Here is a 10,135-nt window from a genome sequence, read left to right as displayed (position 1 = left end):
TATATATATATATATATATATATATATATAAGAATTATAAAAAAAATTTTTTTAATATCTTCTTAAAGTTTAAATTTCCTTTTTAATAATTCAAAAATTAACAATGTATCTCGCTATTTCTGTCAGTAAAAGATTATTTCAAGTAACATTCTCTTGATCTTCCGAACACGCTGTCCCTATTCTTATCATCCTCTTATCAATACTAAGTTTACTGCTATTTATCATCATGTACAAGATCACAACTGTGTATCGATGACATTTCTCAAGTCTGCGCAGAGTGGATCGTCAAGCCGCCATCTCCTCCTCTCCTTTCGCCAATCCTTCGCAGACGCTTGGTGTTACGTCTCGACGGAATGATCATTTAAAATTCCAACAAGATGCACGCGTCCGCGGACAATAAAATCATCCCCACGGAAAAATCGCTGCCGGTGGAAGCCCCATGTGCGAAACCACACCCACGCATTTTGCCGCGACGACCGCCGGCGAGATCCAGCTACATACTTGCGGAGGTCGCCTTACGTCGTAAACAACATAAACATAATGCAGTCGAGCTGGTAGACCACACCCGGCGTACATATGCATTCACTCACTCTCTCACGAATGCACGCACGTATGCACGCATACAAGTACATATAAGATTCGCATTTGCGTATACGCATGCATATCACAGCAAGAACTCAACGCGATTATCCACGCGACGTGACATCGCTCTTCGTGGCGGTCGAAAAATGCCGATAGATAAAGCGAATAAATGGATAAATGAACGTTTCCTCGCTTAATAAATTGAGTAAGTCGCTAAGTGGTCCTTTATCGTGTATATTTAAATTAAAATGCATGTACAACCAAAAGGCGTGTATACTGGAGATTCGATAATGTGACTGATGAACCAGCTCACCAGGTATTAGATGCGCTAAACGATAAACGTGATTCTTATCTTTCTTTCTTTATTGTAGTATCGTTTTTTATACCAAAACTCGACAGAATATTCGGAACACATTAAAGGCACTAACGATGTTAACAAACTATGCGATATATATTCTCGAAGAAAAACATTTGATAAAATAAATTTATATATCGTAGCACAATTGATATAAAAAAAATATATATATATTTTATTAGATTGTTCAGAAAGTAATTTCGTTTTTTCCCAACAGAGGACTTATTGTATTTTTTCATAGCCAACTTCACACTTAAGCCGCATAATCATTATATATTTTGACAGCTAATATAGCAAGGCTTGCTTGTGAAAAAAGTTCGATTGATTCTACGCAGTAGTTTTTGGTTGGTGCCCTATCAAATATGAAAGTGAAAAGCAGCATTTTCGGCATATTTTACTTTTTTACTATCGAAAAGGTAAAAATGCTGTTCAAGCAAGAAAAAAATTATCCGATGTGTATGGAGAAGATGTATTGACAGAACGCCAGTGCCAAAACTGGTTTGCAAAATTTCGATCCGGCAATTTTGATGTTGAAGATGCACCACGTTTTGGAAGGCCAATTGAAGCTGATGAAGACACAATAAAGGCATTAATTGATGCAAACCGGCGAATAACAACTCGTGAGATCGCTGAGAGATTAAATTTATCGAATTTGACTGTTCATGATCATTTGAAACGCGTCTGATTGAAAATCGTCTTTCATTTTCATAAGAAAAAACGAAATTACTTTCCGAACAACCTAATACATTAAAAATTTTTGAATTAGTTCATAAATTATACAATTTCAGTAATCTATTTTGCAGTTTTTCATTTAATTAAAATTATTTAACAAATCCAACTACACATCCTCAGGCTCAACTTGTACATATAAAGTTCGCCCTTTTCTTAAAATTTGTAAATTTATCGTTCCTGGTTGTTCTAAGATTTTATAAATATTGCTCGAATCCAGCACTGGTTCACCATTAGCATGCGTCACTATATCTCCAGGTTTCAATCCAGCACTGCAATAATGCAGAGAGATAATAAATTTTTCAATTTTTCATAAATACAATTATCAAATTTAAATCTTGATAAAATACATTGAATATTATTTTGTCATTTCTACTCTTTCTCTTATCTATTTTGTTAGTCACTATTTGATATTCATTTAAAAAAAATCGTTGATTTTAAACATTTGTAACTTATATATTAACTCTATACAGAACCTGTGTACATAACATCAAATTTGAAGTATTATCCATTGAAATTATTTAGTTCTATCAATATAATCGTAATAGATAGAAAATTAGTAATGTACACAGTAATGTACATTGGAAAACTGTCAAAATTTTGAAAAAATTACGCTTTTAGTATGAATTGCTTATTAAAGTGTTGAATTGAATTAAAAAAATAATTTTCTTAATATAATTTCATTAAAATCAGGTTTGAAGGACTAGGTGTAAATATTACATTTTTAGAAAGTCAATTAGTAGATTGGTGTAAATGCTTATATAGTTATAATTTAAGTTCATAATAAATCATAATAATTAAACGTTTCTGTATTATACGACTTACATATAAGCCGGAGATCCAATCATTACTTTCCATATAAGAACTCCATGCCGAACATTCGTATATTCATAATATTGTTGCATCTCATTTAAGATTTCTGGAGTCAGAGTTTGCATTGTGATACCCATATACCTTCTCTTGGGTACATCTTTATGTAACACATCTATAAAAGTAATATATAATCAGTAGTTTTAGTATATCACATTGATAGAATAAACTAGCAGTTTGATTTACCTTTGTTTTTTTTGCGTAACTCCGCTTTCTTCAAGAATTCTTTCGCATAATCTATAGGTATAGCAAATGAAATGCCGGATGTCACTTTCATTGAGTTTATGCCTATCGCCTCTCCATTCAAATTCACCAATGGCCCACCTGAATTTCCAAACTAGAAAAAATGCAACTTCATCATATAAAATATTTACTCCAAAACTAACGATTACTAACAGTAATTGCAGCATCCGTTTGAATTAATCCCATATTTCGGCTATTTATACCAAGTTCTTGACTTGGTCTATTTACACTGCTCACTATTCCGCTTGTTATAGTGTTGCTAAGATTCAATGGGGCACCAATAGCCACTACAAACTCTCCAGGTCTAAGGTTAGCCGAAGAACCAAGTTTCATTATTGGCAGATTGGTCTGTTCGATTAAATATAAATTAGCAATTACAAATATTTCAGTATCAAAATTTACACACACAAAAAAAAGGAATAACAAGGTTACCTTATTTATTCGTACAGTAGCAAGATCACTTTGTAAATCAATGTCTTCTACTGTTCCAGAATATGTACTACCATCATGAAGCCGTACCTATGTGGGAAAAAAAGAGCCACAAATATAATTTCAAATAAGAATAATTTATTGCTAACATAAAATTAAATTAAATTGAGAAATAATAAATTCAAGGCTTTAAAAAAATTATATATATAATGTCCTGAATATTAATATTATGATGCTTTCCAGCAAGAGACACAAGTAGTCATTTCATCTTTATTTAACATTGGGAGACAACAAGGAGGTAATGATTCACTATGTTACATCTTTGTTTTTTGCTAGAAAGTCTTACTTATGGAATAAAATACTTGGAAAGGATGAAAGAACTCAGAGAACTTACCTGTATTTTCATTGCTGTATGAGGCTTATTTGCTACAACATGAGCATTTGTTAATATTAAACCATCCTGATTGATGATAAATCCTGATCCATTACTGGTAAGAACTGGCTTTCCTGAGAAATAGTCTAGTCTGTTATACAATCAGAAAGTAAAGAGTTAGTATATACTCCAACTATCATAAATATATTCTAAAAAGATATAAGCTATATTCAGTTTGGTCACTTATGTGTTTTAAGCTTATAGTCAACATTCTGCCTTAACATTTATTAGATATAAAACAGGTCTATTTTTTAGCTAAACTAGTCTATATGTACTTTTAGATAACTTTTAGATTTAAAGTAAAATAGATGTATGATATTTATAGTATATGTTTATTTATGGTATATATTTGGTATTTGGTTAAAGCAGGAAAAAAGAATCTAATACACAAATAAAAAACAGACCTAAGAATAGAATCCCAATAAATATAATAATTTAAGAAAATGCCAATGTGAGCCAATACTAGTTATTCTTATATAATAATACATATACTAAAAAATTAAGGATAGAAATACTAAAAGCATCTAAATCAAACGTCGTATCGTTCATTTGTAACAACAATGATGTAACTATGAAAAAAAACCAAAGTTTTTTATCATATTAATTTGAAAATGCAATTTTGATGTAATAACTGATTATAAAGAAATAAAGGTACATTATCTCTCATTTAAAACATGTTCTTTCTTTTCTTCTTTATATTTTCGTTTTTTTTTTGCAGATAACTAAAAAAATAACGACTTTTTAGTTGTGTTGTAGTAAATGAGCGATATATATAATGTCATCATATGTCAATGAATTGTTTACCTACTGCCATCTCTGATCTCAATGTACACAACAGCTGGTATAGATACCTCCACCGCGTCCGCTATAAAATTAAACTTGTCCCTTTTCTGGTTGTTGTCAGACAAAGAGATGGCACGAACGGGAGGAATCGGAAGGATCAGACTCTTGATTCCTTGTCGGATGTTATCCCTCCAGTTATACAAGGCATAGCCGAGACCTGTCGCCGCAACGAACGCGGTACAGGTTAGGAATCTTCTCGTTCCGTCACTGAATACTCTTCGTCCATGCTGCAGCTGCTGCTGTTGCTGTTGCTGCTGCTGCTGCTGATGCGAGTGGAACGTTCGAATTCCAGTGTGTTGCTTGGCAAACACGAAAGTCGCGAGTCGCAAGACATTCGAGTTGCTCGCTCTCGCAAACAAGTCCATCGCGCGAGCGACCAGGAAGACGCCATCTTCAAATTGCAAAATTCGCAAGGCGAGCCGGTGCTGGGCAAGCAGCGGGCAATTGGTGAAAATTGGAGATTTCGATGGAATTTGAATAAGCGCGACTGTATCGAAAGTCCATTTTTGAGTAAACTTCTGGAAGAAAGAAATTGTTATTTCGTGCTGGCACTCAGTCGACTCGCAGTGATTTCGACTGTAAATCCTCGAATCTTCGCGCCCAATCGTCTGCTAGGCACGTCGGTGGTTTTCGGCGTCTTCGGTAAACCTCGTGCGATCTCCTCGCGCTGATTGGCCGAAAAATCAATATCGCACGTGCGCTGCTGTTAGGAGCTCCACACAATAAAAGGAAACAGAGAACAGAGAATAAGAATTTCAACCTATCAGAAATCATGTATTGTGGAATACACAGTTTCTGATAGGTTGAAATTCTTATTCTCTGTTCTCTGTTCTTTTTATTGTGCGAAGCCCCTTAAACTCAGCGTGAAGAAACTTCGTATAACATCAAAAAGAAATCTGAAAGGAACGATTGTGACGTTTTACGTAATTTACGTAGAACTGTCAAAAGGCCTGTTTTTTTTTAGCTGAACTTTAAGCCGATTCTACAATGTGCTCTTTGTTTCCTGTTTCTTGCTTTTTGCCTCTTACTTCTTCCCTCTTTACAACCTTTTTATCGATAATTGTCTTTCTTGTTGTGTTTCGTGTTTTTTCCGAAGTTCGTTAACTTTTATCTCGATGATATAAAACAAAAAACCGGATAAGAAGCAAAAAAACAAAAAGTAAAAAATAGCAAGAAGCAAGAAACAGGAAACAAAAAGCACATCGTAGAATAATCATTAAGCTGAACGAATCGTCCCAAAAACTTTGACACAAATTATAAAAACACATATGCATTACTTATTATATTCAAAATCATGACATAAGATTCTCAAACCGTCTTTAAGACAATAATTCAATCAATTCTTTATAAGATTACATTTTTAGGATGTCTTTCTTATGTACAAATTTTGTGCGTGCTGTGTTGTCAAAATTTAGGCTAAATTTATCCTGATTTTGGACGAAAATTATCCTATTTTACGGTATTGCAAAGAAAAGAGGACCACTGATTGGATGGATGGGAGTGGTAGAGGGCCTCTATAAACAAACTTAATTGTTTTTACCAGATTATCTAAAAAATGTATATAAGTAATTTGATCGCAATATATATTTTTTGACTTTTTTGTATAGTATATTTTTTTCAGAGAAAAGAGAAAAGGGAAAAATGGAGAAATAGTAAGCTGACATTATTTGTTATTTGACGTCAAAATGATGTCTTTAATATTATTTTGAAATGATGTGAACTTGCTGAAGAAAAAAAAAAAAGGATCGTCAATTAGTTGACGAGAGTGAAGGGTCTCTACAACCCACATAGCAATGTATTTCCTTAGGATATCCTATTATAATTTGATCAGATTGTCCCATTCTGATCCAAAACATTAAATCATCCATATGATTAACTCAGGACATTTGTAATTATTATTGTACTAATATGAAACATCTCTAAGATATTCTATTTTGATCCGAAAAAATTTAAATTACTATATTTTATTGATAAATATATTTTTCAATTTTCGACGTACATGTATCATATACATTTATATATTTTATGTATATTATAGAGACATATCTTTGCAATTTAATTGTTAATTTTTTTAATGTGTACATAAATATCCCACACAGACATACTGAAAACCACAGTGTAACCAGTAGGGACCTTCGTGTCGGCACCTTTGATCTCCATGTCACTAGTCACATAAGCATCCGCCATGTTAATTTACATTACTTTATTAATTTACATTTACATTACTGTAACATACATTCCACATACATACTGTCATTACACATATATTACTGTCGTCTCGCATTTCATATTGAATTCGGCTCAAAACAAAAGCTGAGCAGCCATATCTGCGCATTTTTTCGCAAATGTCCCTACTCTCATGGACTGTCATGGGGCTTTTGAAAGTACTTTTTTTAAATAGAGTTATTCATAGTTCTGTGACGCATACTTATTTCCTGTATTTTGTATCATACCGAGACGTGGATATACCCTTGTAAAAAAATATCCACAAATAATGCTCAGTAATATTTTTCTACAAGATTTTTTTAACATCCTAAAAGACATTTTAGAACGTCCACTGGAATCTAGATTAAAAATAGGATGAAATTTAGTCTTCCAGAAATATCCTAATGATATTTAAACGGCGATGTTCTATAGATATAGAATAAGCAGATATGTAAACATCCTCAGTACATCCTAAATACCTCCTAAGTTTTTTTCAAACACGTACTCTGGATGTTTGAAAATCTCTCGACATACATCTGTAGGATGTATCTAGGATCAATTTTTGCTGTATGGGAAGCTAACTTGTTTTTGCCACATTATCTGAAAAACGTATATAAATAATTTGTAAATGTAATATATTTTATGATTTTTTTTATATAGTATTTATGTTGTATTAAAAATTAAAAAAAATAAAAAGAATAAAGAATTCCTAGGTAGCAAGCTGATGTTATTTGTTGTAATTTGACATCAAAATAATGACAAATAATGTCAGCTCGCTGAAGTGAAAAAAGCATCATCGATTATAATCGACGAGAGTGGTGGAGGGCCTCTCAATAATCCGTAGAGAAATACCGTAAATGTGTTATTGATAGATCGCCAAAAATATCCTTGATTATATAATTGTATGTGCACACTTTGTATATAGAAGCGTCAATAAACGAGTTTCATTCATTTTAAACATGGGCATCTACTCTCAACTGTTTAGGTTTCTCTCTACTACTATTACCGGAAAGAAACCTGAGAGGGGCCATCCCGGTGTTCCTTGAAATTAAACGGGCTGAAATTAAATTAGCAACATTTTTTAAAAAGAATAATCATAGATATAAATAAATATAATCAAAGAATTTTACAACAGTTGTAAAGCTGCAGTTTTCTCTGCTAAATGCAGCTGATATCTATATATTTACTGGAAGTTAATACTTCACTAATGAATCCACTGTGTATATGAAAAAAAACCCGACTCATAACCGGAAACAATTATCTTATCGCCAGTACATATATAGCTACATAGTTCCCAATTATAATTATTCACATAGAGAGAGAGAGAGAGAGAGAGAGAGAGAGAGAGAGAAAGAGAGAGAAATAACATTTCAATAACTTTCCAAACCAGTATTTCAGCAAAAAATGATCACGAATGTTTCCATAATTATTGTTTATGCATAATAGTCACAAAAAAAACGATGGAATAATAGCAATAATAATTTTCTTGAATGCAAATAATAAATACTTCGACTCAAATGAATGCAATTAATCGTAATGAAGTTTATTTTCTGAATAAATTGTAAAATTATTTAATGGTTCTAGAATATTGCAAGTGATTTTTCAAATCACTCGATAAATGTATATCCGTGGCGTACTGAGGATTTCAGTCAGAGGAAGCGAAGGAAAAAATTTATCTTTATACAAAACTTATTAAAATATTTATATTAAAGCTAGCTTTTATTCATCCAACAGCCTTACGACTTCTATATATAGAAGTATGTGACAAAGTTTCTTAAATAAGATGTGCTGGAGTAATCATGATTTATTATTGATCTGTCTTTATAAATGCTATTATAACATAATTAAAGACACACAATAATTTTGTGAAATATTTTACTGCATATTTTATTGAAATTTTATTTACAAAGAAAGTAAAGATGGAGATACAATAAATATTGATAATAAATTCAAAAATATATTATGTGTGATATGATAATTTTATACTATAAAAAGTTAATATTATTTGTGCATATATATATAAATTTTTACTATATCAAAATAATTAATAATTGCAGAATAAAATTCATTCATATATATTATAGTCACAATATTAAGTTTATATTGTTATATAAATTAAATAAATAATTTATATTGCGTTTTTTATGAGAAATACATACATTATGTATATTGATATATTATTAAATTATATTGAACATAGCAAAAAATGCTTTTTGTTCTAAAAAAAATTACGCTACATAATTTACAGGTTTGCATTTTTCATTATTCTATCATATTCTTTTCATTTGTTTCATTATCAATACTCCATAATTGTATTTTTATAAAGTTTAGAATGTTTAAATATCAGAGAACGCTAAATGATTAATATGAAATTAGTTACACTATTGAAGTATTTCGTTAGAGACTTCGTTGCCTGGGAGTATCACATTCACATTATCATCGAGTTTCCGATCATTGCCGACATCAGAAATTTTGCATGATGTATCCATATGGCAGGATGCTAAACAAAATATTTTTTATATACATATTTCACTTATATATATGTATAACTTATATATATGTTAAACAATTGTAGTTTTTAATATATCCATATATGTCAGAATTTTTCAGCGCTATATGATTGATAACTTTTAATTTTAATTGCAAAATAATTATTTTTTTAACAATTACTATATCAATCTATTATATAAACAATGTTTCCTATGATAATATCTATATAACACTCCAATTCTGTTGTGGATTTTGGATGCAAACTTTATTTACTTCGATTAAGAGTGCCGTGTTAAGAATATAAATTTTAAAAGATGAAATTTATTAATTCAATTTACAAGAATTTTTCAATTTACCTTGCGAGCAACAAATTCCGTTTGAAGCGCATCTTGCTGTATTTCCACGACACATTGCGTATCCAGCAATGCAGGGTCTGGTGTATAAACTTTCTTTTCTGCATTGGAATGTTTCTGGTGTTCCTATGAAACAACCGATACTAGGGCCACAGCAAATATAGGGCCCAAAGCATTGACCCAGATGATTAGGACCACATGAAGGACACTAGGAAAATATTATGATAAATATGAACGAATTACATATTTTGTGTATTTACTTATGATTTATGAAAATATCATTAATGATATTTATGTAAATATTTTACAAGGAAATAAATAGAAAAAATTTTAAGATTTAAATATCAAGATATATTTTATTTCGTTATGTAAAGAAAATTTTTTTGTAACGTATTTTTTTTTGTTTCCTTTATCATACCTATATTTCCATAGATAAATATCTTCTAATTATCAGATTAATTGTTAAATAATATAAACATTGTTAATCAATTAAAATTAAACCTCGAGATTTTTTGTTCTTCTGAGATTTTACAATTATGCTATAGCTGCGTTTCGTTATTCATTGCGAATACTGAAAATTTATAGTATGCGACTATACGTAAT

The 10,135-nt window shown here is 31.0% G+C and overlaps 2 protein-coding genes across 2 annotated transcripts in view; both read right to left on the bottom strand.

Moving 5' to 3' along the window:
* Positions 1-1,731: 1,731 nt before the first annotated feature.
* On the bottom strand, positions 1,732-4,941 carry LOC108748246 (serine protease HTRA2, mitochondrial). The gene is given in 8 exon segments (XM_018486280.1): positions 1,732-1,938; positions 2,492-2,651; positions 2,723-2,873; positions 2,933-3,127; positions 3,212-3,298; positions 3,603-3,732; positions 4,446-4,839; positions 4,842-4,941. Coding segments are annotated over 8 exon segments (1,314 nt in total). The 5' UTR covers positions 4,876-4,941; the 3' UTR covers positions 1,732-1,775.
* A 4,108-nt stretch (positions 4,942-9,049) lies between these two features.
* LOC108748305 (neurophysin 1-like) overlaps positions 9,050-10,135 on the bottom strand; it is a 1,754-nt gene continuing 668 nt past the window's right edge. Inside the window, exons 2-3 of the mRNA XM_018486356.1 lie at positions 9,536-9,740; positions 9,050-9,189 (exon numbers count right to left, since the gene is read on the bottom strand). Coding sequence (XP_018341858.1) covers positions 9,071-9,189; positions 9,536-9,740 — 324 coding nt within the window. The 3' untranslated portion in view covers positions 9,050-9,070. The remainder of the gene's footprint in view (positions 9,190-9,535; positions 9,741-10,135) is intronic.

Source organism: Trachymyrmex septentrionalis, unplaced genomic scaffold (genome assembly GCF_001594115.1).
Source record: "Trachymyrmex septentrionalis isolate Tsep2-gDNA-1 unplaced genomic scaffold, Tsep1.0 scaffold22, whole genome shotgun sequence".
NCBI classification, from domain to species: Eukaryota; Metazoa; Arthropoda; class Insecta; order Hymenoptera; family Formicidae; genus Trachymyrmex; species Trachymyrmex septentrionalis.
The sequence above is the reverse complement of the archived record's forward strand: the minus strand, read 5'-3'. Positions and strand labels throughout refer to the sequence as shown.